Below are 24,094 nucleotides of genomic sequence, written 5' to 3' on the forward strand. Positions count from 1 at the left end.
CAGGGGGTCCCCCAGATCCCGCCTGGAGGCTGGCATCCCCGGTCCTCAGTGCCCTCCAACGCCCTAGACCCCCCCCCCCCTCGAAGCTGTAGAAAGGAGCTGTCATTCCCGGCGATCTCCAGGTCCCGCCTGGAGGCTGGCATCCCTGGTCTGAGCCGCAGTGGGGTCCAATGTCCTACCCCCCCTCCCCATCATAGCTGTATTCTGGGAAAGAGCCGTCCTTCCGGGCGCTCCCCAGGTCCCGCCTGGAGGCTGGCAACCCCAGCGAGCTCAGTGTGCCCCAATTCCATACACCCCCCCAAAAGCTCCCCTTCCCTCCCGCGGGACCGATCCCTGTATCCTGGAGCGGCGTTGAAACTCCCGGGGATCGACCTCCCGGCGCCCCCGGGAGGGCGGCTGGCACCCCGCTCTGCGCAGGAGGCCGGCCACCGACAGGGTTAAAAGGAGGCGGGCTGGCGGGCGAGCAAGTTTGCTTGCGGCGCGCCGAGGGCCCCACCCCGCCGCCTTCCCTTCCTTCCCTTCCCTTCCCTCCCTCCCTCCGCCGAGTGCGGGCGAAGCGGAGTGACTCCGGAGCGGGGCTGGTGGCGGTGGGGGGGCGGCATGGCTGCCACGGGGGTGCTGCCCTTCATCCGCGGCGTCGACCTCAGCGGCAACGACTTCAAGGTCAGCGGGGCGAATTTTAGCCTCCCGGGCTATTTTTAGGGGCCCCTTTGGGGAAAGGGCTTTTTTGGGGCCCCCCTTGCCGGGAACCGGGATCTTGTCGCTTTGGGGGAGAAGCAGAACTCTTGGGCAAACCTGGAGGAGCCGACTGGTTTCCAGGATCTCCCGGGGCTCCCGGGGGAGACGAGGGTGGCCAGATCTCGGTGGGGAGAGCCGGAGGAATTTGGGGGTGGCGCCTGGGGACGGGGCAGGGGGGTTCGGCGACAGGGAGTTTGCCCTCCAAAGCGTCCCTGTTTCCAGGGGATCCCCAGGTCCCCCCTGGAGCCTGGCATCCTCAGAGGATTCTGTTTTTGCTAGAGACAAGTAAAGTTTTAAGACAGCAAAGGCGTGGACGGGCCACTTCTGCCGGCTGAGTAATTCCGCTTTGGAGTTTGACCCACGTCCCCCTGAAAGCGTGGTTGAAATCCCACATTGTCCCTGTTTATTTAAGAGGCTCTCGACCTGGGCCCTTTTGTGCAACCCGCACATGTTGCGCATGGGCCCCGTGGCTTGGCCGCATGGGGAGAACACTTCTTAAATTTGGTTGCAGTCGCCGGACACCGCTCTGAGACCGGATTCTCCTTGTCTTATACTTTTGTGTGTTGTCCGACAAAAATCTGGCAGGTGCGGGACGGTGGGGAAGGCTGGGTTCCATGCGCAGGACCCCGTGGGCCGTAAAATGATGTACGTTTAATAGCCAGGCATGCGGACTTGTGAATAATAAATTGATTCGCTTGGTTTGTTCATGGAGTAAGTTTCTGTGTGCCCAATCTAAATAAAGACCCCCTCGGCCCCAAATAGCTTACAGCCCCAATTTAGGCAGTGGGGGGGGGGAGGAGACAGGAAGGGTGGGTGGAAATGGGTGCATGGTACATGTGCTGTGGGCTTAGCATTTAATCATGATTATTATTATTATTATTATTATTATTATTAATTATTATTATTAATAATACTAACCACCCTGTGGAGGGGCAGTATGGAAATTAATTTAACATCATTAATAATATTAAATTGATTTCTATACTGCCCCTCCCCACGGCAGTCTGCGACGATAAAACCACATTTCTTAAAAATTGAAAATTAAGACCGGTCTGTCTCGTCAAATAATAGGCGTGGGCTTTTGCCAACCAGCAATTTCGGATCTGACTCCTGGCATTTGAGGGCTGCTCGTGGGTAAAGAGAGCCGTCGGGCTGCGGGGCCAGGAGCAATCTCTAGGCTCAGGGAGGGGCAGATTTGCACGCCCTCTGCCCTTTTTGCAATTAGGGCAATTGCCTGTTTTCGCCTACCCCGCTGGGTTGTTGTGAGCATTAAATGGAGAACGGGAGCCAGGACGTCTGATTCCACTTTGTAAGCGGACAGCATCCGGGAGGACTTCCGGTTTATTTAGGGTGGGATTGCGGCTGTGTCTTTGTGAGCGCCAGAACTGCACGTGGGAAGTGACTCCTCCCGAAAGTGCCAGTCATGCGCTAAGACAGGAAAACCTCTCGCCCTCTGCACATCTCCCCCATCTGGGAACGCTGTCATGGCTGACATTTCACGGCATCCCCTGGGACGGGGCAGGTATCTATAAAACGGGGACGGTGATTCACCTCCCCTTGCTGTGCCTTGGTGAGCAAGCCGGCCAAATATCCACAGTGACCAAATAGCCACAGGCCCCCGAAGGGCTCTTACGGCCAGAGGTATTGGGAGGCCTGGGGCTCGAGGGTTTTGTACTGTTGGACTTGTTTTGCGTCCGATCCGGGTACTTGGTGGATAAACACACAATCCCATGCTTCTTGAGTGGCGCCCGGCCTGACCTCCTTTCTCCCCTGTCGTCCTTCAAGGGAGGCTATTTTCCGGAGCATGTGAAGTCTATGACCAGCCTGCGATGGCTCAAGCTCAACCGGACGGGCCTGTGCTACTTGCCCGAGGAATTGTCTGCCCTCCAGAAATTGGTAAAGGGTTTCATTATTTTTTTTGGGGGGGGGGTTGCTTGGGAGATGGCAGAGGTTAGGCCCAGAGAATCTGAGCCGGTGGAATTCATAGAATCACGGAGTTGAGAGGGGCCTCCTCGGTCATCTAGTCCAACCCCCTGCACTGTGCAGGACACTCACAACCCTCTCGCTCATCCACTGTCACCTGCCACCCCCTTGAGGCTTCACAGAATCAGCCTCTCCGTCAGATGGCTCTCCAGCCTCTGTTTAAAAATCTCCAAAGATGGAGAACCCACCACCTCCCGAGGAAGCCTATTCCACTGAGGAACCACTCTGACTGTCAGGAACTTCTTCCGGAGGTTTAGACGGAATTTCTTTTGAATTAATTTCATCCCATTGGTTCTGGTCCATCCCTCTGGGGCAAGAGAGAACTACTCTGCTCCATCTTCTATATGGCAGCCTTTTAAATATTTGAAGATGGTGATCAGATCCCCTCTCAGTCGTCTCCTCTCCAGGCTCAACAGGCCAAGCCCCCCTCAACCTTTCCTAACTGGCTTGTTGTTTTCGGGAAGCAATTAGCCATGTCCTCCGACTTGGGCTGACCGCATCATCCTACCCCGCAGGGTCGTTGTGCTGATAACTGTGTGTCTGTCTCATGTCTCCAAACAGGAGCATCTCTCTGTGAGCCACAACAGCCTCACCACGCTCCATGGGGAGCTCTCCGGCCTGCCTTGCCTCCGGGTAAGAGTCCATCCCCATGGCTCACAATGTCACGCAGCCCCAAAATCCAGCCCCCGCCCCAAATCAATGGTCTATTTCCGTTTACATAACGCAGTGGTTAGCACAAAATTCAAGGGTCTGGGAGGCCCAGGTGACCTTAGGACAATCGCACATACTCCGCATGACCTACCTTACAGGGTTATTGTGAGGATAAAGGGAAGGAGGGGGACCTGTCTCTGGCAAACATCTTTCGGATCACCCCTGACGTGTCAGGAGATGCCAGGGGACCTTCTGCATTCAAAGCAGATGCCCTAGACTGGTCAAGGGAGCTATTGCCAACTCTGACAGGCAGCCGCTGTCCAAGGCCTTTCAAGCTGCCTCTGACCTGGCTCTAGAGAGGCCGGGGATTGAACCTGGGGCCCTCCACACACCAAACAGAGGCTCCCCCACTGAGCCACAGCCCCTCCCCAATACACAGATGAATCGGCCTAAGATTGGGAGCTGTTCTCGGGGGTCTTGCCCATCCCCTCCTGCCCGGTCCTTCCAACTAGAGATGCCACTGGGGATTGAACCGGGGACCTTCTGCACGCCAAGCAGATGTTCTGCCACCTCTATATAACATCTCCATCCGTCTCTCACTCACCCTCCCAGGCCATTGTCGCGAGGGCCAATTGTTTGAAGAACTGCGGCGTTCCCGATGACATCTTCCAGCTGGACGATCTCTCTGTGCTGGTATGTTTTGGGTTCGACAGGCTGCAAGCGATCCCTTCAGGATTTCCCCCCTGGTAGATTTCCTGCCGTGTAGCTGGTGGGGTCAATAAAACAACAGGGATAAGAAAGAGGCAAAGAAACCACAAGTTAAAATCTCCAGTTAGGCCTGCGGGTGCTTAAAAATCCCGAAATGGCTCAAAGACAGCTGCAACTAAGGCTGTCTTAGAATCTCAGAGGTGGGAGGGGCCTGCGGGGTCATCTAGTCCAACCCCCTGCAGCTTGCTGGAAATTCACACCTGCATCTGGCTCCCATTTTGGGTGGGTCGCCTTAAAGGCGGTTCTAGAAGGTTTTTTGGGTTTTTTTGTCCTAGGACCTGAGCTACAACCAGTTGACCGAATGTCCCCGGGAGCTGGAGAACGCCAAGAATATGCTGGTGCTCAACTTGAAGCATAACAGGTGAATGAGCCAAATCTGGTCTTTTGCCTCAGAGAGGTATGCAAAAAACACCCACAATAAAATATCCAAAATCAAGAATTGCTCTATTTGGCTCTGTAAAATGGGCATATCAACAGATGAGGGTGGGTTTCTTTTCCACGTCCAGCGTTCAGGCTTTGGTTCCGTACAACAGCCCTGCAAAGTGGCCCAGCACTGAATGAATCGGGTCAAGAGTCCATCCAGCACCCTGCCTCACTCAGTGGCCAACCGTTTGGGGGGCCGTGGGAGGGAACGTGAGACGCCCCTGCTCGGCCAGACCCTTGCGAGCCAAGGCTAAGAAAATTCCTTCAAGCGTCCGGAAGGTTGCGGAACTTGTCTTTGCAAGGGAAAAAGGACGCACGTGAGAATCATGCCCATGTCTCTGTTTTCACACCTGGGAGAAAAGTTTGAGCCTCCACACGAAATCTTACCTGCATTGAACAAAGCTCTGCAGGTTTCCAAGCACTCACACTTTCTCCTGCAACGTCAGACCAACATGGCCACACACCTGAAATTGGTCTCCCCACGTGGTGCCTTCTGCTGGGAATTGCCGATTAAAAAAACCCAGAGGCGCCGTCTTGTGCGGTGTGTCTCTCTCCGTCCCCGTCGCCGCCCTCGAGCCAGCGCATAACTTGTCTCTTCGCGAGGGCGTTGCCTGTCGGTCTGGTCACCCTCCCCTTCTTCCCTTCCTCCCCGCAGCATCGACTGCATCCCCAACCAGCTGTTTATCAACCTGACGGACCTGTTGTACTTGGACCTCAGCGACAACAAACTGGAGAGCCTCCCCCCGCAAATGCGGCGCCTGGTGCACCTCCAGACCCTGATCCTGAATAACAATCCGCTCCTGCACGCCCAGCTCAGGTAAAGGGAGGGCAGGTGTGAGCGGGGTTCGCCTGTAGTGCAGATTCAAAGCCAGGGAATTGCTTTGAGGTTCTCTAGCCCGTGGCGGGAAATTTGTTTGGAGTCCTCCCTATCCCGCCTTTTTGTTGGCAGAGTTTAATGTCGCATGAGAGTGGAGCCCCAGGCCAGCGTAAAGGAATAAAGTTCTGTTTAGGAGAGAAACAGCTTTGTGAAGAGAGGGAGGCGAGAGGCAAATCCTAACTAACTGTCTAACTGTTGCTCTTTGTTTGTTTGTTGTGTCTGCCCTGGAGGCAGGCGGGGAGGAAGCGTGCTCAGAGGAGCAGGAGAGGCTGAAAAGGCCTGGAGGGGAGCAGCAATCTGTCCCATCATCCCCTGACCTGTTTGCCCACCCGCAACATCGGGGTCTGCCGCAGCAAGCAGCAGAATTCCGTCAAAGCGGCCTTCGGACCTCTTTTTTGCTTGTTGCCCGCTCATCAGCGGATTTCTCTGTCCCTTTCTTTTCCCGCTACCGGTTCTTCCCTCTTTCGAACCCAAGACAACTGCCCGCGATGCTCGCCTTGCAGACCCTCCACCTCCGGAACACGCAGCGTACCCAGAGCAACCTGCCCACCAGCCTGGAAGGGTTGAGCAACCTCGCAGGTAGGAGCCGCGTCACGCGCAGTCGGCCCTGTGCGGAACGGGTCTGTCCGCGGAGAGCACTCCCCCCCCCCATGCGACCGCCTCCCCTTTGTGTCCCCAGACGTGGACCTCTCCTGCAATGACCTGAGCCGCGTCCCCGAGTGCCTCTACACCTTGTCCAACCTCCGTCGCCTCAACCTGAGCAGCAACCAGATCGCCGAGCTGTCCCTCTGCATCGACCAGTGGACGCGGCTGGAGACCCTCAACCTCTCGCGAAACCAGCTCACCTCTCTGCCGGTGGGTGGCCTCCGTCGCCGCGCGGCCCCTGTCCTCACTGACCCACATGCCTCGGGGTCTATTGACACATGGGCCGATCCAGTGCATGTGGGGACGGAGGGGTGCAAGTCGGGAAACGAGGGGCGGGGCTTTTTGCTGCTGGGCGGAGCTTCAAGTGGAGAGGGCGGGGCTTCGGCCGGAGACGGGAAGTGGTGCTGAGCGTCCGCATGAATGCATGGGGTTTTTTTTGTCTGAAAAATTTGTCTGTTCTTTCAGCTCCAAATCCCTGCTTCGGAAAGCTCTCTCTTCGGGCAGGAGGGGGACTATCAACCCGGCCTAGTTCTTTCCCCCTCTTCCTCTTCCGCCTGTTAATTTCCCTTTTTGCCCCATTCCTCCCCTTAGTCAGCCGTCTGCAAGCTGACCAAACTGAAGAAGCTCTACCTGAATTCCAACAAGCTGGATTTCGACGGCATCCCTTCGGGCATCGGGAAGCTGGCCAGCTTGGAAGAATTCATGGCGGCCAACAACAACCTCGAACTCATCCCGGAGAGCCTCTGCCGGTAGGTGGGAGCCCACAGCAGCCAGGGCGGAAACCTCTTCCGATGGAACTCGGAGGCCCTCGGCTCAAAAGACGGTCCGGAGACGCGGGACACGATTCAAAACCCAAAGCAACCTCCTAGGGATCGTGTCCAGCTCCTCCGAGGCCAAGTGAGGGCTTCTACGAGGCGCTCCGTTCACCCCAAGCAGATGGGGAAATGTCTCTCAGGCTTGTTCCGCACAGTGGAAAGAGCAGTTCTTAAAAAGCCTTGAAATTGCGTAACTGATGGATATTCTGCAGTCTGGGATTTCCAGAACACCCGGCGAGAAAGTGGAAGAAGGGGTGGATCGGGCCTGTCTTGCTCAGTCGGCCTCAGGGCTAGATCAGGGCCGCTTTCTGACTTAGGGCCTGTTTTCTCGTGTGTGTTCCCGTTTTTGGATTCTGCGTGGATGATTTTAGCGCTGACTCTTTTTTTCATTTTTAAAAATGTTTTAAATCCCCCCAAAATAGCGGAATATAAGGCATACAAGGAAAGAAAGGGAGGCTACATTTCAAATCGTATATATCAAGAAGCATTCTCAATGATCAAATATAGATCAGGAAGAGAGTTTCATCCCAAAGATGCCCTTTCATTATAATCCCCAAAATGTCCTCTGCAAAATACAATCTTGCTTCCTTTGGGGCTCTTTAGATTTCAAGTTTAAATTTCTAATTTCATAACCAATATAATTTACACATATATGAATTTCATTTCTCTAGGTTCCATATTTCGTCTTTTCTGCCCGTTTGCCCCAACTTCCATTATTCCCAATTTTTAAAAAAATAATTATTTATCTCAGTGATACTTTGGCTCAAAATCTATTTCTCTTACCCCTTCCTATTCAAAACTTGTCCTCATTCTATTTCTGCAGCGTAACGCATTTATACGCCTTCACAAACACATTTTTACCTCGTTTTTAAACTGCTTCTTGTTCTAGGTTTCTCCCCTGCTTGTATAATATAATAATAATAAACACCCCTTCCCTCAAATACATTTAGCACCGACGTTTTGAGAGACCAGGGCTGTTCCCCAGACCGATTTCTCTTTGCAGTTAAAGAGCCCCGCAGGGCAGATGTTAAAATAGACCTCTTCCTGCCTCACCCCTTCAATCAGTCAGAGCAGATAGTCCTAAGCGTAGAGGCACAGATAGACTGCCCTGGGCTGAGGCAGTTCTCAACCTTTGTGTGTGTTCATCATTGAATCCTTCTCCCTCCCTGCTCCCCCCAGGTGTGCCAAGCTCAGGAAACTGGTTTTAAACAAGAACCGGCTGGTCACCCTGCCCGAAGCCGTGCACTTCTTGACCGATATTGAGGTGAGGTTTTCGGGATGCAGCGAGCCCAGGGAGAGAGAATCCGGTTCCTCGGTCCTTCCAGGGGGAGGCCAAAATCGCTTCGGGGTGGTGGGGGGTCGCTTGAAGCCCTATGCCTTTCCCCTCCCTCCGATCACTCACTCTGCCGAATTCTCCGCTCCCGATCTGAACGTTCGCCGCCTCTCCGTCTTTTCCCTCCCGTAGATCCTGGACGTCCGCGAGAACCCCAGCCTGGTGATGCCCCCCAAGCCCGTGGACCGGACCTCCGAGTGGTACAACATCGACTTCTCCCTGCAGAACCAGCTCCGGCTGGCCGGCGCCTCTCCGGCGACCGTGGCAGCTGCCGGGACAGGTGAGCTTGCAGGGGCTCGACGGCTTGTCCGTGGTTTGCGTGGAGCGAGCTGCCTTTTGCGGTTTCATCGATAAGCCGCCCCGTCATTGGTCCCCCTTCTCCCCCTGCCCCGAATCCTGTTTCCAGGGAGCAGCCCGAAGGATCCCCTGGCTCGGAAGATGCGCCTACGCCGGCGTAAAGACTCCACGCAGGACGACCAGGCGAAGCAGGTGCTGAAGGGGATGTCGGACGTGGCGCAGGAGAAGAACAAGAAGATGGAGGTAGGGATTCCCCGGGGACGACAGGGCGTTGGGGTGCCAGGGGCGGCCTGCTGGAGATCCGTGCTAGAATGTGTGAGAAGCCCTGCTGGATCAGGCCGAGGGCCCACCCAGTCCAGCACTGTGGCCCCTTAAACACCCAGGAGACAGAGCATCCCTGCCCTAGACAGAACGTAAGAGAAGCCATCTTGGATCCGGCCAATGGCCCCTCTAGCCCAACACTCTGTGTCCCATAGTGGCCAAAATTCAGGGGCCATCAGGAAGTCCACCAGCAGGGCCTCCAGAAGCCCCCACCCCTGTGCCCCCCCCCCAAGTATAAGGGGGAGAGCATCCCTGCCCCAGATAAAAGAACGTAAGAGAGGCCATGTTGGATCAGCCCAATGGCCCATCTAGTCCCACACTCTGTGGCACACGGTGGCCCAAACCCAGGGGCCCTCAAGAGGTCCCCCAGCGGGGTCTTCACAAGGGTGGGCTTCACTTGGGCCAGGCAGAGTGCATCCACTGCAAATTCTTGCGCACGGGATCTGTGCCAGGCGGAAAGGACCATGCTGCTAAGATGGTGGGTCCGTTCCCCCGCGCGCGACGCTGAACCCTGGGCCTCTCCCCCACTAGGAGAACGGGGACTTGAAGTACACTGACCTGAAGACCCGTCGCTGGGACCAGAGCCTGGAGAAGCCGCAGCTGAACTACTCCGAGTTCTTCACCGAGGACGTCGGGCAGCTGCCGGGCGTCTCCGTCTGGCAGATCGAGAACTTCGTGCCCGTCATGGTGGACGAGACTTTCCACGGGAAGTTCTACGAGGCAGATTGCTACATCGTCCTGAAGGTAAGCGGGAGCCTTCGGCTGGGTCCGGTGGCCTGGGAGGCGGAAGTTCTTCAGCGGAAGACTCTCGAACTCAGGGCCGAGGGAGCTCTGAGCCTGGGACTTTCTTTGGTTGTTTTCTCGCTGGGCAGCTGTCTCGTTTTAACCTCTGTGGTCCTGCAAGGGCAGTTTAGGCTAGAAGAGAGAGATTTGACATTGAGATTGGAGTTTTGCGCTTGGATTTTGGAGACCCGAGTTCAAAACCCTTGGAAGCCGTGCTGAGTAGCTTTGGGTCTTTTACTCTCTCTTGGCCTGACCTACCTCACAGGGCCGTTGTCGGATTAGAACAGAGAAAGATGCTTTTAAGCCACTTTGGGTGCCTAAAGGTGGGATAGAAATATCTAAGCAAGCAAATTTTGGGGCTGAATGCGAGTTTCCCAATCCACCGTATCTGGGTGAGAGAGAAAAATACGAGAATTAAACAAAGTTTTAATTGGTATGTATGCCACGCCACAGGAGCACAGCAGGAGAGCCTCTCTACCCCTCACCTCTATGGTGTTCAGTTCCCATTGGTAGCTCTGTGTTGTCAGCCAGGACTGGGGAGGGAGCATTATGTTAAACAGTCCAGTCCATGACGTTGTGGTCACTAGCCAATCAGACCTGGACAGGGAGGGGAAAATGCCCTCAACCCGAAGCCTGACTCAGGAAATGTCTTTTCCCCAGACATTGCTAGATGATAACGGTGCCTTGAACTGGGAGATCTACTACTGGATCGGCCAGGAATCTACGCTCGATAAGAAGGCCTGTGCGGCCATCCACGCCGTCAACCTGCGGAACTACCTAGGGGCCGAGTGCCGGACCATCCGGGAGGAGATGGGGGACGAGAGCGACGAATTCAGCCAGGTAAAGGCCCACCTGTGGAGGGAGGTCTTTGTCTGGGGGGCGATGCTGACCCCTCCCGGTTTGTCCTCAGAGTTCACTCTGGTCACGCAGCTTTAAAGAACAAGCCCTGCATGTTTAGGAGAGGAAGGGAGAAGCCGGATGTAAATTAGAGCCATTTTTGCATCGGATAATTAGGGCTGCCCACCTGGGTAGATTAATCAACCAAGCTTTTAGTTGATTGATCTATTTCGGTCGGCATGCCTCTCAACTAAAGATTTCTTTCGTTGCTCACCAAGGGATGCGTTTTAATTTTATCTGTGCGCACAAACGGGTCACACGCAGTTTAACGACCACATTCAACGTCCCGTTCCTACAGTCTCTCCCCAAAGGGCCCTGGGTTCAGGTTCTTGCAAGTAAAGGCATGAAGTGTTTGGAACACGGGCTGTAGAAGCCTGAATTGATGGGAGCACTAAACGCCGGGCACCTCCTTGGCTAAAAAACAGCAGCCTTTCCTCTAGCTGCCCTTCAGAACCCTGTAAAATATTTGGGAACGGCAGCGACGAGAGGAACGGGCATGGGTGGATTTCATAGAATCGGAGAACTGCGTTGGGCTTGTGTCAGGGCACCGGTTCTATTTTGAGTGGGGTCCTTTTGCAGGGAGGGGAAACGCGGATCCACCTTGTAACTGACCTTTAGCCGTTTTTAAAATCATTACGGCTGCTTGGCAGGTCTTTGACCACGAGATCTCGTACATCGAAGGCGGCTCGGCCAGCGGCTTCTTCACGGTGGAAGACACTCAGTATATCACCAGGTAACGAATGACGCCTTGGAGCCTGGGGGGTAGGTCAAAAACAAAATGGGCGGTAGCTATCCTAACCAAGCCCTTAATAAAACCGCCTTCGTCGGCCTGAGGGCCATATGACAAGCCCTCACGAGCTCGTTCCACCGAAAAGGCCCTTTCTCATCTTCTTCTTTGATGGATGACAGCCAGGCAGGCCTCTCCCTGTGCCCTTTAACCTCCAGGTCGGTGCCCTTTAACCTCCCGGCCGGTGCCCTTTAACCTCCAGGTTGGTGCCCTTTAACCTCCTTCAAATACCCCGATCTCAGTCCACGGAGGGTTTTCAACTAGCGATACACCCTTTTCCTGCAGCTTCCATTTTGAATGGCAGTTTCCGGTCAGGAAAATGTTTCTGTTTTCCGCCGCAGGCTTTATCGGGTGTACGGCAAGAAGAATATCAAACTGGAACCGGTGCCCTTGAAGGCGGCTGCTTTGGACCCCCGGTAAGCAGTTCTGACCTCTGGAAGGAGGCCCCAGAAGTTCCAGATGTGTCATGGTCAGGGGAGAGTTTCCAAAACTCGAATATAATCTAAACCAGGGTTGGCCAGACGGTGGCTCTCCAGATGTCCAGGGACTACAATTCCCATGAGCCACTCGATTTTGGGTCTTTCTCAGGTTCGTCTTCCTGCTGGACCACGGCCTCGAGATCTACATCTGGAGAGGCAGCCAGGCTACTCTGAGCGGGACCACCAAAGCCAGGTAAGCCCCAATGTGGCTTTTCCCCTTCCCCTCCACCCGGTTGCCCCACGGTACAAGCTGGCCAGCGGTACCCTGGCTGAGATGCTGTTTGCGAGTGGCAGAAGACGTGCGGAAATGCGGGAGCTCTTCCACGGGGGCGGAACCGTCTTGCCCCTCAAGCCGAAATCTCCACTTCCGCCTCTTGCTTTTCCGCCTCCCCGCCTCCCAAATAAGAGATGCACACAAGTCCTTCGGTGTGTTTGTGGAAGATGTTAGAGGCAACCCCCTCCCCCCCTCAAAAAAGAGAGAGACCCTCAGATGGCAGGCTGCCCTTCTCCCCGGGAATCGGCCCCCTAACCGGTCCCTCTGCCGCCCCCCCCCAGGCTCTTTGCGGAGAAGATCAACAAGAACGAGCGTAAAGGGAAAGCGGAAATCGTCCTCCTTAGCCAGACGCAGGAGACAGCCGAGTTCTGGGACGTCCTCGGGGGGCAGCCGGAAGAGATCAAGCCCAATGTCCCAGAGGACTTCAAGGCCCCCAGACCCAAGCTCTATAAGGTGGGCAGGATCAGTCTAGAGATGCCCAACTGGCTCCTCCGGAGGGCCGACAACGGGGCAGAGAGGCCGAGGCCTTCCCCAGAATGGCTGGGCACCTTGATTGCTTTCGTCCCTGCAAACCTCTTTTCCCCTCCCGCACAGGTCGGCTTGGGGCTGGGGTACCTGGAGCTGCCCCAAATCAACTACAAGCTCTCCGTCGAACACAAGAAGAGACCCAGCGTGGATCTACTCCCGGAGATGAGGCTGGTAAGCCGTCAGGTGGTTGGAAGATTTCTCCTCGCCCCTGAAGTAGCCGGTCCTTTGTGGAAGCCTTCGGAAGGACCCCCCAGCTTCCTCAGAGAGATTTCGAGGGCAGGACTTGGGTGCTGTGATGAAGTGGCAGATCCAAGCGGAAACTGCAGGGCAGAGAGGATTGGAGGAAGAAGCTAGCGGGGGTCACGAGACGCATTGTTAGACGGGTGCAGGAAGGAGGAGAAATCCAGGCTCCATAAATTCCTGTTAGTCGTGCCCCTCTGGGTGTCAGAGTCTGCGAACAAGAGGTTTTCCGGGCCGTGACGCAACAGCAGAGAATCTGCTTGGCCGGCAGAAGGTCCCCGGTTCAATCCCCGGCATCTAACCCCATCATTCCCAAGTCCGTGGACCTTTCAGAGCACTTTAGGGGTCACTGTGGTCAGTCTTGGCCCTCCAGGAGAGACCCCCCCCCCGTCCATCTGCTTTCTCCCTCTTGCAGCTCCAGAGCTTACTGGACACCAAAGCCGTCTACATCTTGGACTGTTGGTCCGACGTCTTCATCTGGATCGGCCACAAGTCCCCTCGCCTGGTGCGGGCGGCCGCCCTGAAGCTGGGCCAGGAGCTGTGCAGCATGCTACACCGCCCCAAACACGCCCTGGTCATCCGCAACTTGGAGGGCACCGAATGCCAGGTGGGCGGACCCGGAGATCTGAGTTCGAGAGCTACCTTCAGCTTTAAGTCTCTCCAGAAAAGCCCAGAAAGACACTGAGGAGGAGGACCAGATTGGAGAGGAGTTCATTCACTCCTTTGGGGCCTGCACGGTGCGGGTCAATGGGGAATTCTCACAGAGCTGCTATTACAGAGCAGTTCTCTCAGAGCTCTCTCACCCCGTCTACCTCGCAGGGAAGGGAAATGGATTTGTAAAGCTGCTTTGAGGCTCCTTTGGGGTATAAAAACCAGATCTTTCCCTGCTTTTAAGCAATGGTCTGTCACAGCGTGATAAAGGAATGCACCGGAGCGTTCTCTCGCAAAGGGGGCGTGGGGGGATTCCTAATTTGCGTGGGGGGAAGGCAGGCACATCCCACCCAAGCGCAAACCTTGCTCAGCTTCCCAGGCTGGGCCGAGAGGCCTTCTGGCCACGCTCTCCCTTCCCCGGCAGGTCTTCAAGTCCAAATTCAAGAACTGGGACGACGTCTTGAAGGTCGACTACACCCGCAACGCCGAGGCGGTCCAGCAGGTGGGCGGCCTCTCTGGCAAGGTGCAGAAGGACGCGGAGAAGAAGGACCAGATGAAGGCCGACCTGACGGCCCTCTTCCTCCCCCGGCAGCCCCCCATGCCCCTCAGCGAGGTAGGCCCACGGGGTGGGGAGGAAAGGGGAGGAAACCAAAGTTCTCCGGGTTAGAACAGCCGGGGATTTGGGGGAGGGGCCAGAGGAGGGCGGGGTTTGAGGAGGGGAGGGGCCTCGGGGAATCCAATAATCAACGCGGTAAACCCAGGATTACGAAAATTAGGAACGACGCAAGTGTCTGCATCAGCCAGAGCGCTGTGGGTTCAAATGCTGCTCTGCCCCGGAACTTGGGTTACCAATTCCTGCCATGATGCTCATGTCCCCGTTTCTCCATGTCGGGACAGGCGGAACAGCTTATGGAAGAATGGAACGAAGACCTGGACGGCATGGAAGGCTTCGTGCTGGAAGGGAAGAAATTTGCCCGCCTGCCAGAGGAGGAATTCGGGCACTTCCACACCCAGGACTGCTATGTCTTCTTGTGCCGGTAAAGGATCCTCCCGTTCCCTGTTCTCCTTCCGCTTTCCCTTCCTCTCCCCACAACAGACATCCTGTGAGATCTGTGGAGCTGAGAGAGCTCCGAGAGAACTGTGAGTGGCCCAAGGTCACCCAGCTTATGTGTTTGAAGATTGCCACTCTTAGGTGAGGAGAAGAAGGTCCTGGAAGATTAAAATGTTCTGATTTTTTAGTATTGTTATTTTTAATGTCAGACTTAAAATCATTTATTTAGCTGGGGAGCAGATATTATTTAGCTGGCCAGCCAGAAGAACAGTTGTCCCAATCAAGATTTTGCATTTCCCCTTGGCACACCGGAGGCAATTTCCAGCACTTTGAAGCCAGTGTGTTTTTGGTCTTTCAGTGTTGTTTTGGGAGGCAGGGGCCAATGAATGGCAAAGACTAATAATCTGGGAGCAGTTTTTTGGCATTCCTCCTCTGTACACTGGGGGCAATTTCCAGTACTTTGAAGCCGGTGTGTTTTCCCTCTACCAGCGCAGTTTCAGAAGAAGGGTGCAGATGGGTGGTCAAAGCTAATCAGCCAGGGAGCAGTTTTATCAAAGCAAGCTTTAGCATTTCCCCTGTGCACACCGGGAGCAATTTCTGGTACTTCGAAGCTGGTGTGCTTTTCCCAAAGCTGTTTCTGGACGTAGGAGCAAGTGGATGATTGAGGCTCTCTGCGCTTGGCTTTCAGGTACTGGGTGCCTGTAGAGAACGAAGAAGACGAAGCAAAGAAGAAGGGGACAAAGGGGGCGACCGAAGGGGAGGAGGCCGCTGAGGAGGAAGAGGAGGAGGAAGAGGAGAAGCAGCCCGAGGAGGACTTCCAGTGCGTGGTGTACTTCTGGCAGGGGCGGGAGGCCTCCAACATGGGCTGGCTGACCTTCACCTTCAGCCTCCAGAAGAAATTTGAGAGCCTTTTTCCCGGCAAGCTGGAGGTAGGTGGCGTGAAGGGGCCTGAATCGCAGGGAGCGCTGGGTGGAAGCCTCTTCCGGCCACTGGCCTGCAGGGGGCACCCTGGGGTGCTCGTCCTCTTGGAATGTTTTTGCGTTCCTTTTTTGTTTCAATTGGGATCCCCTTCCATGCAGAAAGGTCGGGTTTTCTTCGCCTGTGGATAAGAGAGGCCTTTTAACGCCTGCCTTAGCTTTTTGTGCAATCTCTTCTAATTTTGCGGGACCCGGAAAGGGATGGGAGGGCATGGAACTATAAAGACACCCCTCCCACACACACACACACACACTCAAATTCACTGACCGCTGGAAAATGCAGTCCAGCATCCCCTCAATAACCCCCTTCTGGCTTCTGCTGCCCTGTTGAAGTTGTCTTGGCTGCCAGAATAGTATCCAAAATGTCTTCAGAGCCAGCATGGTGGTTCAAGAGCAGTGGCCTCTAATCTGGAGAGCCAGGTTCGATGCCGCACTCCTCCTCCACATGCTGGGTGACCTTTGGACCAGCCCCAGTTCTCTTAGAGCTGTTGTTGGAGAGCAGTTCTCTTAGAGCTCTTTCAGCCCCACCTACCTCACTGGGGGGTGGGGGTCTGTGTTGGGGAGAGGAAAGCAAAAGCATTTGTAAGCTGCTTTGGGGCTTCTTCGGGTAGTGAAAAGCGGGGTACAAAATAAACAGCTCTTCTTCTTCCTAACCTGAGGGCCCCAAAGTGTTCGATTTATCTGAGCACAACCATGCAGCTTCTAGGCCGGTGTCGGCGCATAGCGCACTATGTTTCCCATCCCTCTCCGCAGGTCGTCCGCATGACCCAGCAGCAGGAGAACCCCAAGTTCCTCTCCCACTTCAAGCGGAAGTTCATCGTCCACAAGGGGAAGAGGAAAGCCCGGGACACCAACCTCCAGCCCAGCCTCTACCACATCCGGACAAACGGAAGCGCCCTCTGCTCCCGGTACGGTCCACCCAGGCCTCTCCCCTCCGCCCCAAAAGGCGTTTGAATTTCCAACCTGGCTTGTCAGAGCATTAGACCTGGAACTGGCCTTCCAACTTGCGGGATGATGGCAGTGCCTCTGAGCATGGGCAGAGCGCTTTTACCGTCAGCTGTACTATAACGGGTGAAATCCTGAAGCTGGAAAAGGGGCCAAGTGGAGTGAAAGAACAAAGTTTGAGGCCCTTGGGCAGCTCAGAAAAGCCCCCCCTGGCTGAGGAAGGGACAGGAATTGTGACCTTGGGGCAGCTGTAGTCTCTTGGTCTGTCCTACCTCGCAGGGTGGTTGTGTGAGGATACCGAGAGGGGACGGTTTATACCAGTGAGACTGTTGGGGCAGAAAGGAAATCTAGCCAGTCATCTGCTGTATGTTTTTTACCAATAGCAAGCCAGGGGATTTGCTTTGAGGGGTAAATTTGGGGCAGTGTGTGGGTGGGGAGGCAGAGGGGATCTGTGGGGGTGGGAAGCTGGGGGGGATCTTGGCCTGGGGGCGGGGAGAGGGACTCTTTGCAACCAGCCCCCCCCAGAGAGGGATGACCTTCCGCACCCCCCCCCGTGGTGCCAGAGGTCATCCATCCCTCTCTCTCCTCCTCTGCAGCTGCATCCAGATCAACACCGATTCCAGCCTGCTGAACGCGGAATTCTGCTTCATCTTGAAGGTAACATGACCGGTGGCCGGCCGTGACCTCAGTTCTCTGCCACCAGCAGATTTTCCCCAAGGGTCGTGAGCACGAATTAAAAATTTCAAATAAATTAGGAATTCAACAGAGTTAAAAGGTGGTGGTAGGGGGGGGGAAGGACCTAGGTTCTGTCCAGACCTATTCCAAACGCCGAACTCTCTGACCGGGGTAGATTTGGGCAGAACTCTCCGGTTTCTTTTTCGGCATAGTTTATTTGGCATTATCTTTGCTTCTGCCAAGGCTGCAGAGGGGCCAAGAATTTTCTCATCAGCTGGTCTTTCTCGGCTGCGTTTCTCTGGCTTCTGAGATTGGAACAGGTTTCCGTAAATTTATTTACAAGCGTCGGCGCTGTAAATGTTTTTTTTTTAATGTTTGCCACGTTCACTGCCTTGGGGGCCCCTGAATTGGTTGGAAAGCAATGTTTTGAATAAATAAATGGTGGCGAAGGGAAACCTCCACGTTCAGAGGCAATCAATCTCTAGATCCCAGGGCCAGGAGGCAACATCAGGGGAAGGCCTCGGCCTCTCTGCCCTGTGGCTGGCTGTCCAGAGGAGCGGGTTGTCCACTCTGTGAGGCAGGATGCTGGACTAGAGGGACCCTCCCTGGTCTGATCCAGCAGGGCTCTTCTGAGGTTCTTAAGTGTAAACAAACAGGCACGGCGCGTAATTTTTAAGCTGTCTCTTACGGACAGTCGCTCTCAAGCTAGCCTACCTTGCAGGGTTGTTAGTCAAGAGAGGTAAGCTCTTTTGGCGTCTCATTGGCCAGGAAAGCAGGGTGCCAAATCAAATCCGTCCTTTTCATTCCGTCATTTCAGAGGTCCTTCTCCCTGCCTTTTAAAACCCTTGCGACGACCGTATCCGTCTCTTCTGCTTCCCAGGTCCCCTTTGAGAGCACCGACAATCAGGGCATCGTCTACACCTGGGTGGGGCGAGCCGCCGACCCAGACGAAGCCAAGCTGGCGGAGGACATCATGAACCATATGTTTGACGACTCCTACAGCAAGCAGGTGAGGGCCGATGGCTTCGGGGGCGCTCCGCATGGGGCGACGCTCTGGCACTTGGGGGAGGAAACCTCTATGGTGGATCTGACTCCTACCGTAGACGAAAAGCTGGGTTTTAGGCCCCTGCTTTTCACTACCCAGAGGGCACTGCTTCTCTTCCACCTCCCCCCCCCCTCCCCGTTCCGTCCACCCCAAACCAACTTCTCATTCGGTTGCAGGTGATCAACGAAGGAGAGGAGCCGGAAAACTTCTTCTGGGTCGGCATCGGCACGCAGAAACCCTACGACGGGGACGCAGAGTACATGAAGTACTCCCGGCTCTTCAGGTCAGACCCGCCTCTTCCACGGCTGCTTTTCTGCACCCTGGTCCTTGTGGTCCCTCTGCGGGTCGTAATCCGTGCCCTATTCTGCGGCTTTCCTGTCCTCCTTCCCATACCGAGCTTTTTGGTTCAAGCTCAGTTCCAAAGTTTGTGGGTCCTAAAACACGTCGTTGTTGAATTTATACCCCGCTTTACACTGCTCCAAGCTGCTTCCGCTTGTTTTGGCCTCACAACCACCCTGTGAGGCGGGGGAGGCAGAGAAGGCAGAACCATCTCACAGTCATGGGTGAGATTTCCCAGGAGAGCCGTGATTGGAATCCGGGTCTCCCAAAGCCGGAATTATGCTAATCCAATCAATGCCCCTCCCCATGTGAACCGCCCCTCCCTCACCACATGCTTTTCGGTTCCTCCTCCGCCCGCCCAGGTGCTCCAACGAAAAGGGTTATTTCGCCGTCTCGGAAAAGTGCTCCGACTTCTGCCAGGATGACCTTGCCGACGACGATATCATGTTGTTGGACAACGGGCGGGAGGTGAGTTCGAAACTGAGGAGGAAAAGGCAGCTGGATGGGGGGGGGGGAGGGGTGAAGGAGGAGAGAAATGGCCAGCGTTGGGGGGAATCGGGGGGGTCGAAAAAGTCATACGTACCTTGTTGTTTTGGGTGTTTACAGCTCTGGGTTTCGTTTTGTTTTTGAAAGTTGGCCAGGTAAAAAATATATTTTAACTCTGTGGAATTTCCGAAAATTACTACCTGTCTCCATGTGGTCAGTCTACAAAAGGAGTCCAAAGATCTTTACAATGTCCCAGCATCCGGTTGGCGTAATCTCTCCAATGCCGAAATTACGCCCATTCCTTGCAGGGACAATCACCGCTCTTTGCCTTTTCCTGAAGAGCATCTCAGTGGCAAGACATCTCAGCAATTTGGGGCAATTTCACTGGGCAATAAAACACATTTCCCCAGGTCTTGAACCATCGGCCTTGGCCCGGTTTCTTACCTCTTGCAACTTGTGCTTCACTTTATATTCTTGTGTGTGACTCTGCCCTACAGGTGTACATGTGGGTCGGAACCCAGACCAGCCAAGTGGAGATCAAGCTGAGCCTTAAAGCTTGCCAGGTAAGCTCCCTGCCCCTCCTGGGTGACCTTGGGCCAGGCACAGTCCTTTTAGAGCTGTTCTCACAGAGCAGTTCTGTCAGAGCTCTTAGCCCCACCAACCTCCCAGGGTATCTCTTGCAAAGAGAGGAGGGGAAGGCGATTGATGGACACTTTGAAAAGCACGGTATAAAAAAACAACTCCTCTTCCTCCCTATTTTACCCTCACAACCCTGCGAGGCAGGCTTCCATGGCAGATTCAAACCGGGGTTTCCCAAATTCGCCCAGCCTTTTAGCTCCTCCACCACACTGTTTCGGGATCAGCAGAGGCCTAGCGGCATAAAGATGTGGGAAGAGAGTGGAGATATTTGGGGGGTGGGTCAGAGACCCCCAGCTTCTGCTCCTGGGGATCGTGGCCTCTCCCGCCCCTGCCCTCACCGTCGTCTGGCTTCCCCTTCCGTAGGTCTACATCCAGCACATGCGGTCCAAGGACCCTTCCCGCCCCCGGAAGCTCCGCCTTATCCGAAAAGGGAACGAGCCACCCGCCTTCACCCGCTGCTTCCACGCCTGGAGTGTCTTCCGGAAACCGCCCGCCTGAAAGGGAACTTCCACCGGGGCGGTGGACTTTGGGGTGGGCCGGGTGTTGTGTCCAGCACGGGACAGCCAGCTTATATAAACCACAAACAAAACGCAGGTAGGAGGCGGGGCCAGCAGCAGCCCCTCCCCTTTTAAAGGGAAAGCGTCTAAAGCCAAACAATTTCACTCCTTCTTCCTCCTGTGCTCCGGCTTGGTGTGAGGAAGTAGGCATCGCTTGGGAATCTTTTTTTAATTCTGTTACAAAAGCATTTGAAGCAAGGGGAAGCAGAGGGAACCTCTTCATTTAAAGCACGGCTTTTTTATTCTGCACCAAACACACGTTTTGGCTTTTATTCTGTCCCGGAGAGGCTTGATTTTGGGGGTTGGGAAGGGGGGTGCGCATGGGAAATGTTTCTAGAGGAAGTGTGCCCGTACCTCCCCCGAAAATATCCTCAGCCGACCACAAAAGCAGGTTCCCAGTTCACACAGCCCCCTAATTTGGTTTGAGCCGACAGAATAAATAGCACACGGGGATTTTTAAGGGCAAATCGCCTGGTCGGCTTTCAGGGCAGGCCAAAAAATCTCCCTTTTGGGGAGACGGCCACTTCTCACCCGCTCTTCCAGTAAAAAGTGTTTTTTTCCTGCAAGAACTGTACCTCACCCCGGTGGTGGGCTTTTCACCCTCTGAGCACCCCGGGACGCATCTGCTCAGATCCCGCGACTGTGTGCTTTTGTACCACACCAATAAAATGCGATCTTCACGAAATCTCAGCCTCACGAAAAGTGCATCTGTCCTTCTTTCATATCTTGTCCTTTTGACTCTCGGGTGTCTCTAACGGATGCCGAGGAGACTCCCTTGCAGCCTGTGCTGTTCTTAGCAGACGGATTGTTTCTGAAAAGCCTTGCCCTTCTGCTACCTTGCCACGACAGGCCCCGTGGTCACCGAAGCGCCTCCAAGGGCCGGCAGCAGAGAGACGGCACTCTGGGGTAGACTGCGGCTGCACACGGAGGCTCTGGCCGAGCCGTCTCCTGTGCATGCTTTAGTGACCGCTTTTTGTGCAAAAGAGAACTGCGGGGCCAAAACATTTGAGTGGGACTTGTTTTTAGAAGCTGGGGTTACGGGAAGAGCTCCAACTGCAGTTGGATAAAGAAGACAAATTTGCCCCGTGGTTTTAATACGGGAATAATATCCGGTAAATTGGGGGTTCTGATGTTCTCCAGCAGAGTTGCTATTCTCAAGACAGTTTTTGTCCCATATGTACGATTTTTCGTTTTACGGTGGGGATATTCTAGGCATGCCACTGATCTCCCTTGCAAAATCTTGCAATCTTCTCCCCAAGGAGAACTGCCAGATTTGGATTGAAGAATACCTCAAGATTTGGGGGCTGGAGAAGGCAGGGCCTGCCCACCTCCCAAAGCAGCCGTTTCCTCCCGGGGAACTGATCTGGGGGTCACCTAAGAGATCCCTTGTCCCACCTGGAACTTGGAAACCGTAGCACTTGGATTAAAGACCTTCATTCCCCACATGCAATGTTTCCCCTCCTCCTCTGCCCAGGAGAACTCAAAAGGTGGCTTTCCAGCGAGAGTGTCCTCCAAAGAAGTCACAAATACCGCACCACGCTCCCCGCCCCCCCCCCCCGTTCCCATAAAACCGGAGAGAGGCGAGCTTTAGATATTAAATGCTTTATTTTTTTTCCATTATTAAAAACCAGTATTAATAACTAAACAACGCTAAATCCATCGTGATCCGGAACGACGACAAAAGAAAAAAAAAATTTCTTCCCGGAGGGAGCCTTCTACCGGGGGAACTAGCCCTCTCCCGCCCGTCCACAATGAGGCCTGGCCGAAAAGAAAGAGGGGAGAAATTAAGACACACGTGGCACGTGGCCGCTAGGGAACTCTTCTCCCGTCGTTGATTCACTCCCGCGCACGAGCACAGAGCAGAAAACACGAGTCGTACCGAAATAACCTCTCGAGAGTGTCCTGCTAAGGATCTGAATTGGCTCTGACCCCTCCCCAAAAAAACCCCCTCCTCTTTTTGCTCTTGAGAGACATCCCAAACTGGACCCAAAAACTGGGGCGCAAAACCCACCCATAAGCCAAAGAGCTGACTCCCGAAATTCAGCGGGTCTTGGGAAACAATGCTGGGCGCCATTTTGTAGTTGGGGGGCAGAAACGGGGAGGGAAAAGGCCCTCTGTGATCCAAAATACGCTCCTGACAAAACGCGCCATGGGGGGGCAGGTTCCTCCGCACGAATTCGCCTTCCCCGCCCGCCCCAACAAGGAACGCAATCCAAGAAAATCCTCAGCTTCAAGCATGGGAATGTGACAGTGGGGGATTACAGGAGAGCTCGGAGGCTGGAGGGAGAGATGTTCCCACCCCACCTTTTCTGACCGAGCTGCCGGCTTTTCCCGCCAGAGACGGACCCCCCCCCCCCTTTCCCTTCCGCCCCCAGGAAAACCACGGGGAAACTCTCAAATACAGATAACGCCATTCCTGAACTTCAGCCGATTCCCCTTGGCGAAGCATTTTCACCACGGCAGAAATCCCTTTCTCAAAAAATACCACCGCGGATTTTTTTTGTAAGGAGGCCACTGCGTCACCCTCGGCCCGTTCCCCAAATCGTCCGAGAACGGTTCCAAGAATTTCACCCAGAAGCCACCGCAACAGTGATGGGGGCTCAGAAACGGCTTCTGAGAAGGTACCCGTCCCGTAGCCCCTAACCCCCTTCAAATCTCCCGGACGTGAAAAGCCAAAGGCAGCCAAGAGTCGAGGGGGGACCGCAGGGGCACGAGAACTTGGGGGCAAGCTGGACAGGAGGTTTAAAAGCCCACCGCGCCAACGGGAAAGAAACCTATTAGGGGACAACTGAAGGGTATCGGGCCAAACTGTCCTGTTTTGTTCCAGGCCTCCTGCCCAGTTGTACCACCCCGGAGACACACACGCTCGCCCACACACACAAAAACAAAGACCGCTTGGCCAGTTGCTCCCTCCAAGGGGGTCGGAAAAATTAAATCGGGGCCGGCAGGCGTTCATCTTCAAGTCCGAGGAGTTCCCCGCGAGTCACAGTTCGGCGGAAAGGCCCGGCGATCTTCCCCGAGGGTCGGTTTTCGCAGCTTAGCTGGGTTAGCAGAGGAAGGGGGGAGAGAAGGGGGCAGAGTTAAGCTGTAAGAAACAGGTTAGAGGAACTGCAAATGTGTAAACATGCCCCACGCAAGCTACGGGATCAGCCAGCAAAAGGAACGAACGTCCGGCCACCGGATCGAGGAGGCGCCGGGGAAGTGTCCGGCGTGCCAGGGCAGCGGAAAAAGAAGAAAAATAACGGGGTTCATTTTAAGCACCCTTCCCCCCCCCCCAATAAAAAGTCTACTGCTGATGCATTGCCGAGAATCTGATGCTCTCTCGGTGGGGTTTTGGTGCTAGCCGCGATTCCCTCTCTCGCACGCCGTGCTGTTCCCACGTGTCCGTGTTTTGCTTTGTATAAAACTGCAGAGTTTTTAGTGTTTGCAAAAGGGAGGAGGGCGGGGGGATCCATCTTGGTCCCGGAGACGGTGGCATCCTTTTCTTGAAAAGATGAGAAGTACCGAAGGAAGGTTTGGGCGTCTGATTTCAGTCCGGGTGTCAGGAAAATAACGTGACGAGTCTTTGCAAAAAAAAAAAAAAAAAAAAAATGAGAGGAAAAGGTTGCAGAGAAGGGAAAATGTGGGGGTCGAGAGTTCTGTCCGACAGCCCAAATCCGATCAAGTCCAGTCTTATGTCCGTGATGCGGGGGGAAAGGAGAGTCCAAGCACTGTGTGGCCATCCCTGGCAAAGGAACAGAACCGTGAGCAAGACTGCTGCAAATCCTGAAGAGAAACAGTGACGTAAAGAGAGAGGAGAGAGAGAGAGACCTAACTAACTGTCTAACTGTTGTTCAGCATTCATTTAATCTGTCGTGGAGGCAAGCAGGGATGACACATTTTGCTGCAGC

At 54.7% G+C, this 24,094-nt stretch overlaps 2 protein-coding genes across 6 annotated transcripts in view; one reads left to right on the plus strand and one right to left on the minus strand.

The window, feature by feature from the left end:
- Positions 1-35: 35 nt before the first annotated feature.
- On the plus strand, positions 36-20,889 carry FLII (FLII actin remodeling protein). The gene is made up of 30 exons (XM_077317100.1): positions 36-663; positions 2,524-2,634; positions 3,283-3,354; positions 3,985-4,065; positions 4,416-4,501; positions 5,219-5,380; positions 5,916-6,019; positions 6,120-6,295; positions 6,677-6,834; positions 8,080-8,164; positions 8,366-8,513; positions 8,640-8,773; positions 9,383-9,595; positions 10,295-10,474; positions 11,182-11,264; positions 11,660-11,734; positions 11,907-11,990; positions 12,353-12,524; positions 12,666-12,770; positions 13,255-13,446; positions 13,915-14,103; positions 14,388-14,527; positions 15,230-15,470; positions 16,272-16,426; positions 17,060-17,120; positions 18,019-18,147; positions 18,360-18,466; positions 18,885-18,990; positions 19,506-19,571; positions 20,011-20,889. The coding sequence occupies exons 1-30, from the start codon at positions 601-603 to the stop codon at positions 20,143-20,145; spliced, it is 3,813 nt and encodes a 1,270-aa protein (XP_077173215.1). The 5' UTR covers positions 36-600; the 3' UTR covers positions 20,146-20,889.
- Positions 20,890-21,790: 901 nt separating this feature from the next.
- LLGL1 (LLGL scribble cell polarity complex component 1) overlaps positions 21,791-24,094 on the minus strand; it is a 43,403-nt gene continuing 41,099 nt past the window's right edge. For 3 of the 5 annotated variants that reach the window (XM_077316154.1, XM_077316153.1, XM_077316150.1), the window contains exon 23: positions 21,791-23,928. The gene's annotated coding sequence lies outside the window, so the exon portion shown is untranslated. Of the gene's footprint in view, positions 23,970-24,094 lie in introns of all 5 variants that reach the window. The other 2 variants (XM_077316152.1, XM_077316151.1) reach the window with 2 other exon arrangements.

Source organism: Paroedura picta, chromosome 17, assembly GCF_049243985.1.
Source record: "Paroedura picta isolate Pp20150507F chromosome 17, Ppicta_v3.0, whole genome shotgun sequence".
Classification (NCBI taxonomy): domain Eukaryota; kingdom Metazoa; phylum Chordata; class Lepidosauria; order Squamata; family Gekkonidae; genus Paroedura; species Paroedura picta.